Raw genomic sequence first — 19,317 nt, forward strand, 5'->3', positions numbered from 1 at the left:
AAAAAAGGACAAAAAGTATTTAAAATCTTCAGTTTTCCTAGCTATCCTTCTTCAGTACAATCACACCCAATAAAAAGACAGTAAACACTTTCCTGCTGTTAGAATTTCCTTTACATAATACTGTTCTGGTAGGAGCGTTCTTGCGAAGAAACCCACCTGCGCAGTATGTGAAAGGGAAATCCTTATTATTAGAGAGGCAGAACTAAACCTTTTGGTAAGTAAATGTGACATGCCCTTTACTCACCTTATGTTATATGTGTTTCTGCAAGACGTGTTTTCAGCATGTAAATCTGCGTTAACACAGGTGTAACCAGACACTGAGGCACGTAACCTCAGTGCGTATTCTTTTGGCCCTCAGCATCCTTTACATCACCCAACAAATGCAGAACACGCAGTAAATATTAGAGAAGGTAGGCAAAATCTGTGTATTCCCAGCAAATGGCTTAACAAAGGACATTTACATGAATTCAGGTTTCCTAAGAAGTTCAAATACTTTTCCTATTAAGAGTGCCTAAATCGACTGCTCCGCTCATCAGGCAGACCCCTGTTAACAGTGCCTTTAGTATAAAAAGTAGAAAAGTACTCCGTTGCAGTCTTCCTGAGGAACTTCCCTTTCATTTAACGCACCTCAGTAATTCCCAGGAAAAATACACATCCATTCCCCCGATACCGGCTTTGTCAATCGCAGACTTCTGAACTCCTTGCCTGCCGCTCCACTGAACTCTGACATGCTCTGTTATCTCCCTACCTCCTGTCCAGCCAGGAGAAAAGACTCTGTATCCTACTTGCATCCTATATATTTGCACATGTAGAGGAGGGTTCATGAATCCAGCACGTCTTATCTTTCCTGGGGAAGTCAGGCTACTGTTGTGACGAAATCTAAAGCCACATTGATATATTTATGAAAACATTTGTGTTTTTTGGTTAATCTTTTCCCTGTTGCATTTTTTTCGCCTTCCTGTGAAGGCAATTGTCTCTTGCCTTCTCTTCCAAAGGTTAAGATTGTTAAAAGTTTCAATTCTATGAATAAGAAATCTGCAGCAGGTGATTTGTAGGTGATTAGTATAGAGAAGTTTCTATGTAGGAATAGACCCAATAGTTTCTTGTCGTGTTTTACGTGCAACTTCCTAGCCTTCTAGGTTTTCTTAGAAAATGATTTACAGCTATCACAGCTGTTCTGTGCTCCTCAGCCAGCTAGGCCAAGCTTTATCTTTATGGTTTACCTGTAAGCCGGCTCATTTGCGCTCAGACATTGCAAATCTATGTTGTGGTAGAACAGGCTCTGAATAATTTAAAAAAAAAATCCTTCTTATTTCTGAATAAAGGATAACAAAGTCTAACTGTATACTGCCAAAGCCACTGACAAGCCACTGGGTAAGTCCTGTGTTGATCAAAGGCGCTCTGTGGCCAGAGGCAGCCAGGATGGCCCGAGAGGAAGCTGCGAGGGCTCTGCTTTCGGAGCCCTCCTCGGGCGCGCAGGAGCAGCCACATCACATCTGGCTGGCCCGAAGGCTCCAGGCTTAATTGCATCAGCCTTATTTGCAAAAACAATGAGAAATTTTTCAGTTTCTTGGAGAACTTGGTTTTCTTTATTGGCTTAACGTTGCAATTTCAGCATACCGGTTTTGTTCTCTAGTGCACATCCTATTAAAGAGAGAGAATATTTCAGTTTTGTTGTTTTCCTCCCTGAAACAATATGTTCAGCCTTTTTCTTCATGTTTCTTGTGGAAATCCTCATTTTCTCCTTTTGGAAGAAATCTAGAAGCATAAATTTGTTTGCCTCTGTCTCTACTGCTTTGTATTCGTTTGTATTGCTTTGTAAAACACGTATTAGGTTTTTTATTTTTTTTTAAAGGGAAGATGCTGGGCCAACTATATAGTTTTTACTTTAAAGTATTAATCAGTTACAATTAAAGGACGAGTCCAATTTATACCTTCTGCAACTGCATCAGCCGGTGCCTAAGGATGGACTGGGCGCAAATGTAGAGGGACAAGCATTTGCAATGCAGAGCTGCCCGAGACACTGTCGAGAGCGCACAACCCTTGGTGACAAAGACGACACCGGCTGCGTGCTGCTGCCTCTGCCTCCCGCTCCTCACCGTGCCCCTCAGCCAGCAGACCATCTCCCCCAGCACCAAGAGGGGAATCAACAGCCCCAGTCTCAGAGCTGCTGAGAGCACTTAGTTAATCATCCTCTGCTTCTCAACACAAGCTTTCACTAGCAGGGAGGAGAAGTCACCCGTCGGGGATCGCCAGCACAGGCTGGGCATTTATCATTTAGCATCTCTGCACTGCAAGTCAAACTAGACACGCAGGGGGGCCAGTTCCTCCTTAGTACAAAGCAACTGGCTTCAGGAAATTACATCAGGGCTAGAATTTAAAATAAAAAAATATACAATAATATATGTGAATAGTATGCACTTTGACCATAATGACATTAAAAAAAAAAAAAAAAAAGTAAGCGACCATCTGCTCCCAAGCTTGTTTCTGCTGTGTAAAGAATGTCAAGGGTTTTTTTTTTTTTTTTGACTTTTCCGGAAGCAAACAAATGGTTTATTCAGCAGGGATCATGGCTATAGCCCAAGACAATCAGCCAAGTGTGAGTTCAGAGAAAAAACTGACTTTTCAGCTCTAACCTCAGACCCTCCTTTCCATTTTTTTTTTCCAGCTCATTAAGTTTGCATTAACAAAACATCACCATTCAAAGGCAGGAAGGCTATTCAAAGCATTTGTATTCTTAAATGCCTCCAACAGTGAAAGACAAACACTTTACTTGTATTATCAGATGATTAAGTTTGCTTTTCCATGTATATAAATTATATTACTTATACAAACACACACAGAGGGCACAGGATCACTCACATTGGGGCTGCAGGTTCAAACCCTTAATGTCCTAGTTTAGCAAAGCACTTTTAATATAGAGTCAGCTTTAAAGCACGTGGCTATGGGGATTTGTTGGGTGGGAGTTTAACATTTTTATTAAAATTACCTTAGGCCAGCTGGAGGCATCTGCGATGTGGACTGGGAAGAGGGAGGGCAGAGGGTTTGTGCTGCTGTGCACCCCCCCGCCACACATCACCTGAAAGCACAGCCAGCGCGTTTTGCAGACACCCTTCAGCTTCCCTGATGATAAACCCCTTTGCAGCCCTTGCTTCCCTCAGCAGCCCCAGCTTTAGCAGGCGAGAGGAGCTTGCAGACACACTCAAGGGCAGATCATGGTTGTCTCCTGTGGTACTTAACAGGGCATGCTCCCGTTCTCAAAGACGGATCAACCCTATCAAGGAAACGGGGCAGGCACCCTCGGGCAGATCAAGACAGGCGACAAGCACATCCAGGGCCACGGAAGGAGAAATGCAGTCAGCGGGCGGTTGTACCTCTGCTGCCACCAGCGTTGTCCCCCTCGCTGCCCCCCCCCGTGGGGTTCTCCAGCAAACGCACGGTCCCTGGAGCTGCTGCCTGTGGTAAAACCCCAAATCACGCTCACGGCCCAAAGCCTACAGCAAAGAAATACAGGGCCTCTGCTGGGCCCTGTATCAGGTAACTTAGCAGTATAATTATACTAATGTATATCAATAACATCCCTCGTACAGCTGAAGTTACTCCTATGAAAATCGCTAGCTACTAATATCGTTGTACACAGAGAATAACACATAAGGAGCTTGGCACATCAGAAGCGATATAGTGGTTGCCACTGGCAAAAATCTCATTTTCTTTAGAATTAATCTATTTGGTAGAAGAAAAATATGTAAAGCCATTGCCCCTGCAAGCTGCTCCCAGAAATCCCTCTATTCTTTCATTTTGCTTTAAATATTCTTCATTTATTTATTTTGGGGCCGAACTGGAGCGTCAGTATAAGAAAATTCAACTTCAAATAAAAAACATTTGAGGAAGTTGGGACCAAATGAAAGTAAGAGGTTAGGATGAGGAAGTGGGGGTAGAATTTAACCTTCGGTTTCCCATAGGTTTTATGTCATTTTATCTAGGCAGCGGCACCTAACGTACGTAGGCCAGAACTTGCCAGGTCTTACAAAGAGGTAACTTTGGAATCAAATAGCACTGATTTTTAGGTAGGACTTCTGTTGTCATTGTCGATCTTAAAATAATTGCCAATTAAATTTTGAAAGAAAAATGAGTTTTTGTTTTTCCTGCAACTTCTTTCATTTCTCCTTCAATAACGGCAGGATTTGAGTTCCCTGACAATTAGGCACCATGACAGTATAGCAGGGAGACTGGACTGCAAATATTCCAATTTAACATAAATTAGCATAAATATATGATTATTTAACTATAATTCAGCAGAATGAAGTATCACAACACTATTGTTTGCATTATAGTTACATTTCTGGATCCCAGCCAAGATTGTTCTCACATAGCTCTAGGAAGCCAATAAATGAGAGGGAATCCCCATCCAGCTTACATCAGGAGATCAGATCAAGTCAGAGGGGCACAGAAAAGTGAAGTGACCTCCCCGGGGTGCCTGTCACAGCTACAGCAGAATCAGGAGCTGAGCAATAGCGTCCCAAGTGCCAGTGTGATGCCTCATCCACTGTTCATACTGCCCCAAGGCTGTATTGCTCAGTCTGTATCCAATTTTTATCTTAAGCTTTTTCTAATCAGTTCTATTATTTCGAAAAATTTTCCAATCACCAAAGCAGGAATTATTCATCAACACGAAACTTTGAACTGTTACGCCAAATGCTTATTGCAGTGTTTATGATAACCTTTTATGCTAAAAATAGCTCTTGTAAACAAGCTTTGATTAATTCCCACTGTCAGGATGTGCACTGTTCCCAAGTTTAAGAACACTTTTTCCGTAGATGCTTGCTCATTTCCTTCAGTCCAACCTCTTGGAACAAATCTGAAAGCTCAAAAATCAGGCTCTCCTTGCAAGAAATAACTGCTCAGGTATAAACAACCTCCCAGCAAACAGCCTATATTCATTTCAGCACCTCTGATCGGACTCAGAGGTGCCTTTTTGTAAGTTCAGAGAAACAGTAGTGATACCTGGGGCTCCTCCTAGAGCTCACATCATCACCTCCAAGTAACCTTCAAGGCTTTGTCTCTTATCCTGGATCCTACAGGCACCAAAAAAAGTTTCTTGGCTATTACGCATAATACAAAGCAAAGTTACAAAGCTATAACTGCCCTCTTGCTAGCTGCCATTCCTGACGAGGGCTGTCAAACTACACGACGATGGTGGCAGATGTTAGGGAAGATTTAGCAGCAGCTTTATCCTGCAACGGAGAGGAAGCAGCCTTGAGACAAACGTGTCTTTTTCTTGTTTTCTATCAAAGGAAAGCAACAGAGCTTTTTTCTGTCTTGACAGGAGAGTACATCCTGTTCAAGGGGATATTTTCAATGTGTTCAATAAAAACCTATCATTTTAGATATATCAAGAAATAGCTACTCCTAAACTAGAAGCTTCCTGAAGGGCTCTTATCTCTAAGTGCACAAGCAACTTTTACAAAGAAAACACTCATGTTACTGCTGCGTCGCAATTTTATTACAGAGTTTGCATCTAGCCAGATTACACAGGCACTGCTCCTATAAAGGTGCTTCGATTCCTGTTGCGATTAGTTTTGAACAGGGGCTCTTGGAGGCACACAGCATCCCAGCAGATCAGGCTTTTTTCACCAAACGCAACGCTGTGATGCACCTTTCCAGACAAGAGACTGTACTTTAAGCAGCTGAAGCACCGGGTACACAGCCCCACTCTCATTCCTAGCAGCGTGGCTGGCACAGGACTATTTTTCCAGTTTGATAAAAGCAAGCAAGCAGACAAGCTATTTTTAAAGCACTGTTTTATGCCACAATGGCCTGAGATTAGCTGTGGCTTGTCCAGACATTCAAAACAATGCCTGCACCACTTCTCCCTATAGTATGCTCTCCCTTAAAAGCAGAGAGTAAAGCTATTTTTTCCCTTCTGCTCCCTGCTGGCTTTCCGGCTCTGTTGTCTCCCTCCCTTGAAACAACTTCACACTGGCTTCCTTGCGGCCTCCCTTCTCCGAAGCAGCTTCCCGTCTGCTTCCCTGCTCCCTCCCCGTTTCTTCTGCTGTCTCCCAGCACAGGAGCAACTCCCAGCCAGCTTCCTTTACTGGACCTCTGCACAGAAAAGACACCCCGGCGACCGTACGATTAGCATGGGATTAAAGAAAGTTGGCAAAACTGTGTTTGCCTGATTAGCCTAACTAAAATGCCCACAGTCCTGACACACACAGGAACTCAAATACCAAAGAGTTCTGCTTCCAGTAACGCCTTTCTCTCGAGTGTGGTCAGAATAACCACATAAATTATTGGCACCACATACTAATAATAGAGGCTTCCTAGAGTGGACTCTACTCTTCCTATTATCCAGACAATAGCAGATTGTCTGAGGCAATTATCAAGCAACTCTCATGTTAATCAAGACAGCTACTCTTCAACAAAAAACTTTTTTTTTTTTTGGCCATCTGTTAACCCAAAAAAAGCATTAGGAAAATTTATTCAGTATTCTTTATTCAGTAGAGAATAAAAGGAGACATGCACGGATATCAAATTTTCTGACTATGCTGAAGAACACAAGACCCTATCTCCAGAAGCTCCAATACTGGCAAGTATCAGACAGTGATTTCCAGGAGTAACTTTACGTGGCATCATAATCTTCACTTGCAATGAACAAAGCTCTCTTCTAAATTTATCTCAACCTTTTTAATGCAATGATGGCAAAATGTATTATGCCAATAGAATTAGAAGACATCTTGAAAAATATTTAAGACGATCATAATTAAATGACATTTCGACTAACATTCCAATTATACTGTGTACTGTTCTGTGCACAACATGGAAACAGTATTATAAAGCTATTGTTTCAGTTTGCTTCCTGTGATACTAATCTTGAGATCAGGCCGTCGGACTAACAGCCTGCATTTCTAAATGTTAAAGGCTTCCTCTCCAACATTCCCACACAGAACTGCCTACTGTGAAAATCAAAGGGAAATGTGTTACTAAGTAAAGCAGCAACTTTTATAAAGCAAAACCTGGTATTTTTTACCCTTTTGAACTCTGAGATATACAACCAGCTATTTCCTTTTGTGATGGGACACAAGGGCCAAGCTCAGACCCTTCAGCGCCTGCAGGAGAGCTGCACTCTTTAGCCCAGAGGCCGGGATTTTCAGAGGCACGTAACAGGGGAGCACTCCATGAGGGCCCTGCTGGTCACCTGTGGGCAGAGCGTGGCCACACATTTCTCTAGACCCCAGCTTCCCAAGAGATAAAACATCATCCTATAGGCACAGCTAGTAAAAGAGCCCAAGTGACACAAATGGAAAGCCCTATTCCAAATCAGGGAATAAGACGACGGAGCCGTAGACACCCGATGCCAACTGGCTGAGGCTGGCAAGTCCCCTGAGGACGTCTCTAAAATAAGGAGCAGGAGGTTGCAGGAAGATGAGGATACAGCCCTGGAAAGCCCTTGCTCTCTCTGTTCCCAGCAAAACTGCTGTGAAATGAGGAGGTGTGTCCCCAGTTGAGAACCATGCCCACAAACACTAACATAACATAAAATCTGGTGTGCCAGTAGTTTTTGATAGAATAAATAATAAATACCAAAAATGCTAATCGAGCAGTGCTTTTTTTCTCAACTATCTTCTGAATTTTCCAAGCTGCACTGCAAGCTTATTTTATTGACATTGTGTATATAAATGCAGTAAATGTTATTTTAATGTTCGAAGAGATTACAGAAGAAATCCTGCCACTTAAGTCCAGTTTACACTAAGCATCTAGACCAAATAATCAACACTGTTTCCATGAGGACAGCGTACAGCCACCAGGGTCTGTGGGCTGAGGCGATCATTCGTCTCACATCCACGCTGCGGTTCTTCACCTCCCCGTTTCCACGTTCACCTGCCAGAGACAACCGAACAGCCCCCGCGCTCCCGGGCAGCGCGGGTGGGCTCCTCACGCGCAATGGGAATTAATGGCCAAATTCCCGTCTTCGAAACACCAGCGTGAAATGAGCAGCTTCGCTTAGGACTGCCAGGGACGGAGCCCAGGCTGAGAGGGAGAACAGCACGTGGACAAGCACCACACGAACCCGGTTCCCGCTTTGCCCTCCGCTCTTCTCAAAAGGTTTGCGATGAGCAGCAATCCTCTTTCTGCGTGAGCCGAAGACTGTCGTGAAAACTAGCAGCTTTGAATTAAATTGGACAGTCTTCTAGTGAAAGTTGGTGTTCTTGTCAAGACTAACAATATTCAGGAGCTAGCGCAGCCCAGGAGCTAAGATTTAAAGTCTGTTCTTAGTCTGCTTTCACATGAATTGGTCAGAAAAACAACACCCTAGCTATACTACGTAACTACTGTACAACTATGTTATTCACCAGTTTTTCTGCTCAGAATGGTCATATTTTTTCAACACAGCTCACCTGCAAGAAGCCTGCTTAGAAATGCCTGTGTTCAACTTCACAACCTTACAGAGAGAGGGAGAAACAGTTTCCAAGCCAATACAAACTTACTTTGACTTGACTACAAGGATATGTATGTGAATCTTAGGAAGTGTAAACTGTAGCAATCACAATGAGGAATAATTAATACCCTGAAGGTGGTATTCTGATAATGACAATAAAAATTCTATCTCCAATAATGCCTCTTTACTTTAAACCTTAAAAATTATCTTTCAACTGTTCAGGGCTAAATTAACCTTTAGCCTTCTTGTTTAACTTGGCCAATTAAATGTTAGCTATACCCAGAAGAATATAATTAGTGGCCAAAGTCTTTTGGCCTGAGTTCAATCATTTCAGCCTATTCACAATTTCAGAAAGCAACACCCAACTTTTCCAGAAGAATTCTCTTTAAAGTTTCTTAAGATCAATCCCCCCAAATGGAAACATTAAAGATTATGAAACCCTGGTCTACATCTCAAGTGTCTAAAGATGCAGCTTTGGACAAATTTGCATCTGACTAGCAACACTAATTTTAATGAAAGGACTCAATCCTAATTAATATTTAAACTGGGGAAGGGGATCAGATTTGCTGCTAGACTTAAGGTTAAGCAAAGAGTTGTCATAGGTAAAGGCTGGAATATTAAAATACAGCTTGTCACAACTGCAATGTTTCATTTCTGGATTCCTTTTTACCTAGTGGGTTATGGTGGTACTTTAAGTATGTGGTACTTCAAGAAATGTAAATCAGCTGCATGAATCACATTCTTTTTCAAACATCATAACAGAAAAATCGTGTGTGTGTGTGTGTGTGTGTGTGTGTGTGTGTGTGTGTGTGTGTGTGTACATGCGCTCATGCGTGTATGTGTCTATACACATATATATGTGTGTGTGTGCGTGTGTTAAGACATTTCATTTCATCTTTCGCAGACACACACACACACACATTATCACATTAGCTGTTACAATCATTCAGAAGTTTTATTTTCCTATTCTTTGACAGCCTCTGGCTCACGTCATATAAATACAAAAACACAGCTTCAGCTTTTCAAATGAGAAAAATACTAACAAACTAGCTTGCTATACGGCATTTTTAAGAACATTTACCTATTTTATGTTAGCTTCCCCAACTATTAATTATATTAGGAAAAAAGAGATGACTTGGAAACACTGTTCAGTAACTAACCTTTTCTTTTTACAGAAGTAATTGTTAGAGAAATCGGATTCTGTAAGCTAAGATTAAAATGCTCATATTTTATGCAACAGTTTCAGCACAGCCCAAAAAAAGCTACAAAAACTACACCACACAGGAGCAGAAATTAATCTGTTACATTTTCAGACTAACCAACAAGTAACCAATAACATACTCCTCCATAAAATGAGGTACTTCCTAATAGCATTTACTAAAGCAGTTGTTACAGTATGACTCAACTTTTCTAAAGAAAGGAAATGAAATCGTGACTTTAACTGGGGGGGGCGGGGGGGGGGTTGCCATTAACATGGGAAAAGACAGTATCTCAGCTTTACCTTTCACAAATAATTCAGGCATTGTTTTGTTAACATATTCTTGACACTTAGAAGTTACCATGTGAAAGCTCTCCCATAATCACCAGTTATTTTCATTAATCCTGTAGGCTACTCAAACTATAGATTTCCCAAGTGATTGCTTAAACACAGTTGCAAAATAGGAATATTTTGTGATTTTATCAGTTTTCAGGGCTGTGAAATGATGCTGGTTCACATTTCATACTAGTCCAAAATGAGTAAGATTCTAATTAAACAGAATCCATTCATGTCCAGAATGTAAAAGCTGTTTGCTTTAGTTATCTGAGTCTACCATGCCTTAGACAACCTATCTGCTACTTATTACTGGCATATAGGACAATTAGTCCTTTCAAACAAAGTTTTGGACATTCAGAACTTCCGAGCTGCCTTTTAAAAGCACTTGAACAAACATGTTTCCCAGCCAAATCAAGATTTACTTGTTTCAGCATGGAAGCATAAGATGTGCATCTGAATTCTGATTAAACTCATAAAAGCTTAAAACCTTATAACTGAGCTTAATGAACCATATTCAAGAGTTTTCAGAACCTTCTGAGATGCCTAAGGAACGTGACTACGTTACGTGACTAGCAACACTCAAGATTTTCCTCTATCCTGACTAGAATATACATATGGCAATGAAAAAACCCTGCAGCTTAGCATCTAATTGTATTCCCACAATGCTGGCAGTTGCGTCCCGTTTTCACTTTAGGACCCCGGACCGAGAGAACACCACGCACAGCCTTTACCGTGCTGATGCCAACTAGCATCGACAACTTCTTCTGGCCAGACCTTACCTGAAGACAAGAGCTTGTGCGTGCGTAAGAAGCTGATGGCCAGGCGCATGATGGAGGCCTTGTCCAGGTGTGAGCTGATGTTGTGCGGCAGGGGCAGCTCGTGGGCCAGTTCATAAAACACTTCGGTTTCTTTGCTTCGTCGGCATCTTGCAGCATCTCTGGATTTCTCCTTCCTCCTCTCTGAACTGCTCCTGGGAGGCAAAGGGGGAGAGAAAGGAAAAGGCATTTCTTGAAAAGCAATTCACACCTTGAAAGAGGCATTTACAAGAAGAGTAAATCTTCTCAGTGATGAATCTTTCCGGTTAGCTGGGTTAAATCAGTTTGCTGGACATTTATATCTGTTTGCTCCTTTTAAAATGGGAATTTGGAAGGACTGCTACAACTGAAGAGGGCTCCGATTCTACTAAAGTTATCCTTTGGACCCCCCTACTCCCCATTTAATGCGACAGGAGCAAAATTTGCTTCAGGTCAGAGATTCAAAATGAAGTGGCCAACCATTGCTCCTGGACTCCAAGATATGTGAAAAGCATTGAGATATCGAAATCCATTCTGTCCAACCTAAATTAATTTACTCCAAAAACGCACTAGCCCAGGGTGCCACTGTTTCCAAGCTGCAACAATTGTTGTGGGTGTGGTTACATCACAGACAAATTGAGTTGCAATGGCTCTTCCCTGCACTAAAATATAAAATAATAGGGTATCAGACACTTTGCATATAAAACTGTCTCAACTCTTAACCCAACACTATTCTGGAAAAACAGTTTTCCTTGACCATGAAGGATATACAAGGGAAGGAAAATATCGCTGCATACAAGAAATCTCTCCTTAGTCAAAGTTATTCTAATTAAGTCCCCATCTCTTCATTGTCTATCAAAATAGATTATTTCTTGACTGAAATATCATGACCGACAGCCAGCCTCCTTCAGACTCCACAAAGAACAAAACAGCAGGAAGCAACAAAGGGGAAAACTTCACAGGAATCAAGTGTGCAAAACTGAGCCACCAAGGGACATAAAACAAAAGTGAACATGCAAGAAATGCAAGGACTATGTTTATTATGGACTTCGGATGGGATAGTTTGAGAGAAAACTTCACTGACTCTAATGTTGCTTTATAAAATATATTTTTATTTCAGAACACACAGAACCATTTCCATTAAAAGGTGCTTAAAAGTCTTCAGCTATTCCAAGCCCGCGTAGCTCTGCTGACAATACAAGAGTTACCTTCACCTGCATCGGTTGAGGTTTTGCACTTTAGCCATTTCAACACATAATATATTTATTTTCCTGGCAGACTCCTGTAAAACTCTACCCGTTCAAATAGCACGGCTTGGATGAGCATTGAACCTGATGTGGAAAAGATTAACCACACAATTTTTGTTTCCGTTATTGCACATCCATTTCTAGAATCACCAGCAGCAGCTCTCCATTTGCAAGGCCTTCTAAAAATGAAGCATCTTACAACCTTTTCCCAGTCTTAACATAAAACAGTGAGGCTATCAAACAAAGATTAAAAATGGATCAATGAAAAAAGTCAAGCAAAACAAAAAATCTGTAACAAAGTATTTCAATAAATACGTGCTCTCATGGGAAGAGGACGAGGAAAACAAACAATACAACAAATATTAATCACATCACTTAACACTAAAAGATGTTCCAATTACGGCTAGTGTGATGTAAAACTGTATAAAATAGAAAAAGGAGCATTAATACATAGTAATGTTTTTTAAAGAGGAAGAAGAGCATTTCTAGAAGAGCTAGACAGCCTGAAAAAGCTTCTAGCAGGGAAACCACAGATGGTTTTGTAAATTAGGAAGACAGAAAAAAGCCAGGATGCTGGCTAGCTGCTAACATGAAAGTTACTATAAGGGGTCTGCAGAGGCCCTCGCCAGCTTTGGCATTCAGCATCATCTTCCACAGGAGGAATGCGCTCACAACACGTCAGTAGGGCCTTCGTTCTGCAAAATGCACAATAAGCACGCAGGTATCCCCTGCTATTTGTTGGTACAGATATTCTTATTTAATTTACAGAACGACTCAGACACTGGAAGCTGAGCGTACGCTTCGGGATTCGACAGGTAAGAGGGCAGGTGTTCCTAATAGGTGTGCTACCAGAGCACGGGGCCTCATAAATGCTTATGGTATCTTCTCAAGATCCATGATCACCCCACAGCAAACTTCTTTCACAATTATTTTGCCAGAGGTGAACATATTCCAACACGGTATCTGCTACACAAGGTATGCACAGGATGGGACAAACACACACTGCAGTACGTAACAGCAGGATTGCACTTCGATAATGACTTCAGGGGGATTGCTACAGCGAATACCAACCTCGCACACAAGTGAGGATCTAAAGGATCAGATATTCACAAGGTAACACTAATTCCTTATTTTTACTATTTGGGCTTCTCTCTGATAACTAACAGTCAGATTACACATATATAAAAAAAGTCTCTTCATTCAGATGTCCATGAAGGCAGTTAACAGGAAACACCCTATGCCATCCTGGGGCAGACGCAGCAAACGGAGGAAGCCAGGTGAATTCCTTGCACTGATACTTCTTTCAGAAGTCCTTCTTTCTCTCGAAACAAAATGTTTCTATGCTGTGCGTATAAAGATTCCAGTCTGGGAACAATACTTCTTGGTTTCTAATCCTACCAATGAGATAAAAGATTACAAACAAGACCAAACCAAAAAGAACAAAAAGTATGCAGCAATATTTATGAGAATTTCCAATTGCAGTTTGGAAAATTTAACCTGAACCACAAATGTTCGAGCTCTGGTCTAAATCTAGAGCCCGCAATTTTCACATTAGAACTAACTCGGGCAAAACAAAATCCAAACCCTCCTCATTTAAATACTAAGCTTTGGGTACTAAGGCCAAAGCCATGTCACAATTCACACTGTAAAAATGGGTTGTATAAGAGAGGGGCTCTCATGACGCCACTCCAGCCACAAAGAAAAATATTTAGTTTTGCTAACCTCTGTAAGTATAATTGTCAAGTGTGGCTAATGAGACAAGCTGGTTTCATTAACCATGGGTTGCTCAAGATTTCTAATAACTAATGCTTCGAGCAGAAAGTGGTTGCTTCATCGTACCGCAGATGCTCGCTCCCAGCGCTGCTCCTCACTAGAGCTCCCGTTTTCCCTGCAAAGCGGCAGCGTTCACTACTCACTGCACAAAAGTTTGCTTGGATCTGAGAGTGAGCCTGCTTGGTTGCTTTTAAAAGACTGACTTAGTCGTGCATTATCATTTTAAATAAACAAACAATGTGCTTGTTAAGCATTTCCCCATGTGGTTTCCTGCACCTCAGTTTTCCTCTTTTCTTCCCTAACTCAGCACACACTACAGCTGCAGCGTTATTGTAGCCAGCCAAGCATACACACGCTCACACAACCTGCCCTCCCATCTCGGCACCGCTACCCACTGCTGTTTCCCCAAAACAGACAGACCTCTCTGCTCGCTTGCTTTCCAAGACTGTTGCTCTGCACTTTTTCATCTTGATTGCAAAAGCCACCAACAACTGCAGTCCAGTGACAGAGTGCTGCAGAGTGTAGTATTTTCACGGTTTTCATTTGCAGATGGCAGGCTGTTAAGTCTCTCTGCAGTTACCCCCATGTTATGCACTGCATTAGCACTTTAGCATGGATAAGGCTTGACAAGGCACAGCTAGAGAGTGAAAACGCTTAACAATTTGTTTGTTTGAAAGCCAGGGAAGAAAGGTTTACACTGAATCTTATTCACACACCATTAGGGTAACAGAGGAAAGGCACAGGCTCTAGCTACTTTCTGAATCATTCCCTCCCAGCCTATAAACCACCCACTTATGTGGCAAAAAAGAGCACATGTGTGCGTCATTGCTTGGAGAAAGTGACGCAAGCAAAAGCCTGAACCTCACTCACCCAAGCCTAAGTCACGGTTTTAAAAATGCAGAGGGCGAAGAATGGAGAAAACCACTACAAATGAATCCACCCATACACAAATGGAAGGCCTAGAGACACTGCATAGAAGACTCCTGCGAGTTCCTTAAAACCTGTCCCAGGATCTGGCAGGATGAGACCCTGCTCTGCCACACACCGGTACACACTGGTACTCTGGACTCAGCTATGCAGAGGGCGGTTTGCAGGTTCGAAGGGAAGAAAAAGGAAGTCACAGCATCCCAGCAAAGATTTTTGCAGGGTTGTTTGGCAGTGCTTTGGGGCCGTAGTACTTGTGCATGCACAAGCCAAAGGAAATGGAAGAGTTAAGGATGTCCAGGCAGTTCTCAGAGCAGAGAGTACAAGTACCTCACTATATCCCTAGAAAGATTGTTTACATGATTTCCCACTCACTCCTGACCATGTTTAGTTTGGATTCTGAAAATAGAATTTATGGGCTATTGCATGTGAGCAAAGATGACAAACAATTAGCGAGTATTTGCACTTTCAGGTGAAGCTCCCAACCTTTCAGGAGGGAAAGCTCTCCGTGTTTTGCCCGACAGCCCAAACAACAAGCCAGTCCAATGGTTTCACCCACGCGCTTGAGCAAAGCACGTAATTCCACCAGTCAAACGCACCCAAAAGGTTTTAGGAATGCCCTGAACAGAACTGCAGTCAGATTCTTATCCCCTTAACTCATCTCAAATAGCCCCTTGCAACACAACTTTACTGAAATTGATGGGAATGCCTGCAGACTAAGGTATTACTCACTCGCAGTTAAGATCCTAATCCAGCTTGAAGAAGCCTCTCTTACCCCATTACTGAAAACTCCACGCACGGCATTGCTATCGGCAGAACCTGAAGCCCCACATCATTATTTTTAAGTGGCCTGGCAAAACTATCCTGCAGGCTTGGAGTATGTCGAGCTGGCACTCGGTGCTGCAGCAACACGGAGCATGGGGGAGACCCCAGACTTGTGCAGACTGAAGCAATCCCCCGGCAGAGGGCTGTGCCTCTGCGACCACCCTGCCGGGGGCACCCCCAACAGAGATGCAGCTGGGGTCAGAGCCACAAACAGTGAGTTGTGGAGCAGACGGACGCCATGTCCTGGCACAGGAACTTGCCTGCACAGCAGCATGGTGTTCCTTCATCTGAAGCAGGGATAGACCTACTAGGCCCCCACCTCCTGCCTCAGTGCCATCCCCACAACCCTCCTCAGGTCAGCAGAGAGGGGAACTGACCCGAGGTTCGGTGCCGTCTCCATTGGCTGTGTCTGTACTTGCTCTCTTTAGTCCCATTCCTGCCAGTGCTTCATTTCAGCCAGTAACTCCTGCCCATCACCACCATCCATGGGTATGCTTAGCCTTTCCCATGTGCTAGTACCCTTCAAAGCTCTTGGTACCCTCATTTAGCAGCTGATAATCCTGAGACTAGCTAGAGGGATCCTCCCTTCGGCTGAGGACATCAGTGGCCTCCTTTAAACCCACGTGGCCGACTTGCGCTACTTCACAGCAGAACCAGCAGTCTTGGATTCATGCTGTTGTTGCTCTGAACAGATCTGTGTGAGCCGATGCTTAGTTTTGGTTGCGTTTATATACACTTGCTTGTTTAGGACTGCGCACTGAACTGCCAGCATAGCAATTGCACTGAATTACACTCCCACCTTGCAGGCTCCAGATCACTGAAGTTTTCAGAGAAACTATAATTTGCATCCTGCATGAAAATAGTTTTTATGTAATCTGGTAGCTTTCACTTATGTGTCATGTGTATGACACATACACAAAACATTTTGAATTACATAGTTCAGATTGACTTTCTTCAGCTTACTTCAGTATTTTAGTGACCCTTGGACCTTGTTTTAAACTGCCATGTATGCAAGCTAGTAAAACAACCAGCATATTATTGTATATCCAATGGCTGGTTATTAAATGTTCCTAGCTCCAGCACTTTAAAGGTCAAGAATCCACAGTTAATTAAGCTGTCACATGCAACTTCTGTAGTAAATGCTCATTTCGAGTGGTTTAGAGGTAAAGCTTCAAATGCCAACTTGCAGAACAAGCAAAATACATTCTAAGGATGAAAAGATAAGAAAGTTTTTACTGTACAGAGGAAACAAATGAAAAAAAGTAATTGGACACAAAATAGAAAAGATTGTCCAATTCAAACCAGTAAATACTCAATGAAAATAATTTTAACAGGTAATACTGTCTTGGGTAACAACAAAGTTTATTTCAACCTAGCAAATCCATTTTTTGCCACGTGTTTTGCTTTATCTTCTGCTTGGCAAATCCCTAGGTGATTTGAAACAGCATAAAACCTAAAAAGGAGCCACTTTCACTTTGAGACACTCTATAGCCATCTCAGATCGTACTGCTTGCGAGCCACAGAAGATGTGCTCAAACGTACACCAAGCAGCCAGCAGTCATGCTTACCTAGCCTTAAAATTCCTATAAGAAGTACTCACTCGCAGGGTTTTGTAACCGTTCTGCCTTACAAGCAGCTCATTCTGGACGGCATGCTGGGCTTTTAAAAGCCCCCCAGTTAAAGTCATAAAAGTGACCATCAGCAAATAAAATGTGCTACAAACAGCAATTTACTCACTCTCCAGGAACTCAGGCCAAAATATGAAAGCTGTGAATGAAGCCCATACACGGTACATACAGATCCTGCCTTATACCTGCACTCTCTCCAGTGAAAATAATGATTTCTAAAATCTGAGAACACATTAGATGACCAAGTTCAGCACAGCAGCAACAGCGATAGGAAGGGGGAGGACACAAGAGTTCTTCTTGAGCAGAGGGAAAAAATGATTTGAAAACATGTGTAGTGCTCCTAGCTGTTAAGTGCTAAAGCAAGCATTGCCGCACATTGGGATGTGGTACCCAGTACACACACAAAACACACTACACCAAAATGGGGATGTTGTTAATAGAGGAAATGAGAGTTTGAAAGCAATGTGAAAAACTACTAATACAGACAGCTATTACAAAAATAAGGAAATGAAATGCCTTACATCCTTCCTTTAAAGTTGCTCCTAAGCTTCATCAGGAGATCGCTTGTGCTTGCTGTACATACTCACTAAATAACAAATCACTGCTAGTTCAATTAGTATTTGCACCTACTGCCATCTCAGTATACATACCCTGAGAATAACCTAAAACAAGATTTTCAGGGTGATGCAATTCTTCCCTCTGATTTTAAAACAAACGCCTAAATGTAATGAGAGCTCCTGCTACATCAGGAAAGCGAGAAATATGAAAGTCTCCGGGACAGGTCAGGGATGAGCTCATGGCGAGGGCTAAGAAGTCCTTTTCATTTTCAACAGGCCATTTTAAAAGATGCCTAGCACAATGACATAGGACTTGGCTAGCAGAATTAGAATATCAAAAGGTGAAGTCTAAAAGCACACTAAAGCTTTGGTTTCTTTAAGCTCAGCTTATCTGTGATGTACTAAGTCCACATCACCCCTCTGACCACTACAGCTGGCAGTAACACAGCCATGTACGTGCTTTCTTGAAAGGGGAACACATTAATTATTCAGAGAGGATTAATCCCCTAAAAAGTTTAAAATCATGTACAAAATTGTAACTTCTCCAGTGTTTGAAGTTCTGACGGTATCTGTTGTCTTGATAATTGAGTGTTACTGGATTTGCATTTTATTTATTTTAATGAAAACTCCTGGCGTGCATTTCTGAAAGAAGTGTTTGCTGGGACAAAAAGCATTAGGCCTATAAATGCTTACACCACTAGCATCTTACATTTTGTGCAGCTATTTGTATAAAACCTCTCTGCATCTTCAATTTGAAGCATCATTGCAGATACTAAACCTGTCAAAGCAACTAATTGTATTTTAGGAGTTTGATGTTGAGAACCTTACTGATGCTGCTGGAGCACTGAATATATATCTTTTTAAAGCATTAAGGTTCATCCTATGTCACTAGAATCTGATAATTTTAATTATATTAAGCAAAACAACGTCTACAGGATTTACGTTCTACCATTTTCTCTCCAGTTTTATGAGTAATTTTAAGGAAAGATAAGTTTTAGGATTTTAGCAGCCATTAATCTGGCCTTGGATTATTTTACGACGCTGTAAGCGCAGCTTGACTTCAGCCACCGCAGCAGCACGACCCTGGTACTTTGGTGGATGTGCCAGATGCAGGGCTCCCAGGGCACTGCACAGCCCTGGGGAACCACGGGAGGCCCCTGGCCGCCAGAGAAGATGTTAGGCTGCAGGCTGATGAGCACTTGAAGCAGATTTGGGCATTTCTTTTTTGCCTTTTCGATCCCTTTCCATGCACTAGGGCTAAAGCTCAGGGAGTCATTCAGGGACCACTATGTCTGAGAAAATTTGCCCAACAAATTGGTCCAACGAGCATAGTGCCAGTCGGAGGAGGGGGTAGGAAGGGATGCTCTTCACCACCCTATATGACAGCAGCCAACGTCAACGGATGGAACCATATCTTTTGTCATCTCGGTTACAAAGGACGTTTGGAGAGAAACAGCACCCCAGCATATAGTGAAACCTCAGTCTGAGGAGCGCAAACTAATCTAACTTGGTCTTCCTTCCCGAGACTGGGTTTGCGACCCTCTGCTCAGCCAAGATACTGCAGCATGGATTCCTTCACTGGGGCAATCAATTGC

General features: G+C 42.4%; 1 protein-coding gene across 4 annotated transcripts in view; it reads right to left on the reverse strand.

Moving 5' to 3' along the window:
- The window catches only part of EPAS1 (endothelial PAS domain protein 1), a 108,504-nt gene that overhangs the window by 25,627 nt on the left and 63,560 nt on the right, over positions 1-19,317 (reverse strand). For all 4 annotated transcript variants that reach the window (XM_009676281.2, XM_068939622.1, XM_009676280.2 and 1 more), the window contains exon 2: positions 10,754-10,944. In XM_009676281.2, coding sequence (XP_009674576.2) covers positions 10,754-10,944 — 191 coding nt within the window. The remainder of the gene's footprint in view (positions 1-10,753; positions 10,945-19,317) is intronic.

This window comes from Struthio camelus, chromosome 3 (genome assembly GCF_040807025.1).
Source record: "Struthio camelus isolate bStrCam1 chromosome 3, bStrCam1.hap1, whole genome shotgun sequence".
NCBI lineage: Eukaryota > Metazoa > Chordata > Aves > Struthioniformes > Struthionidae > Struthio > Struthio camelus.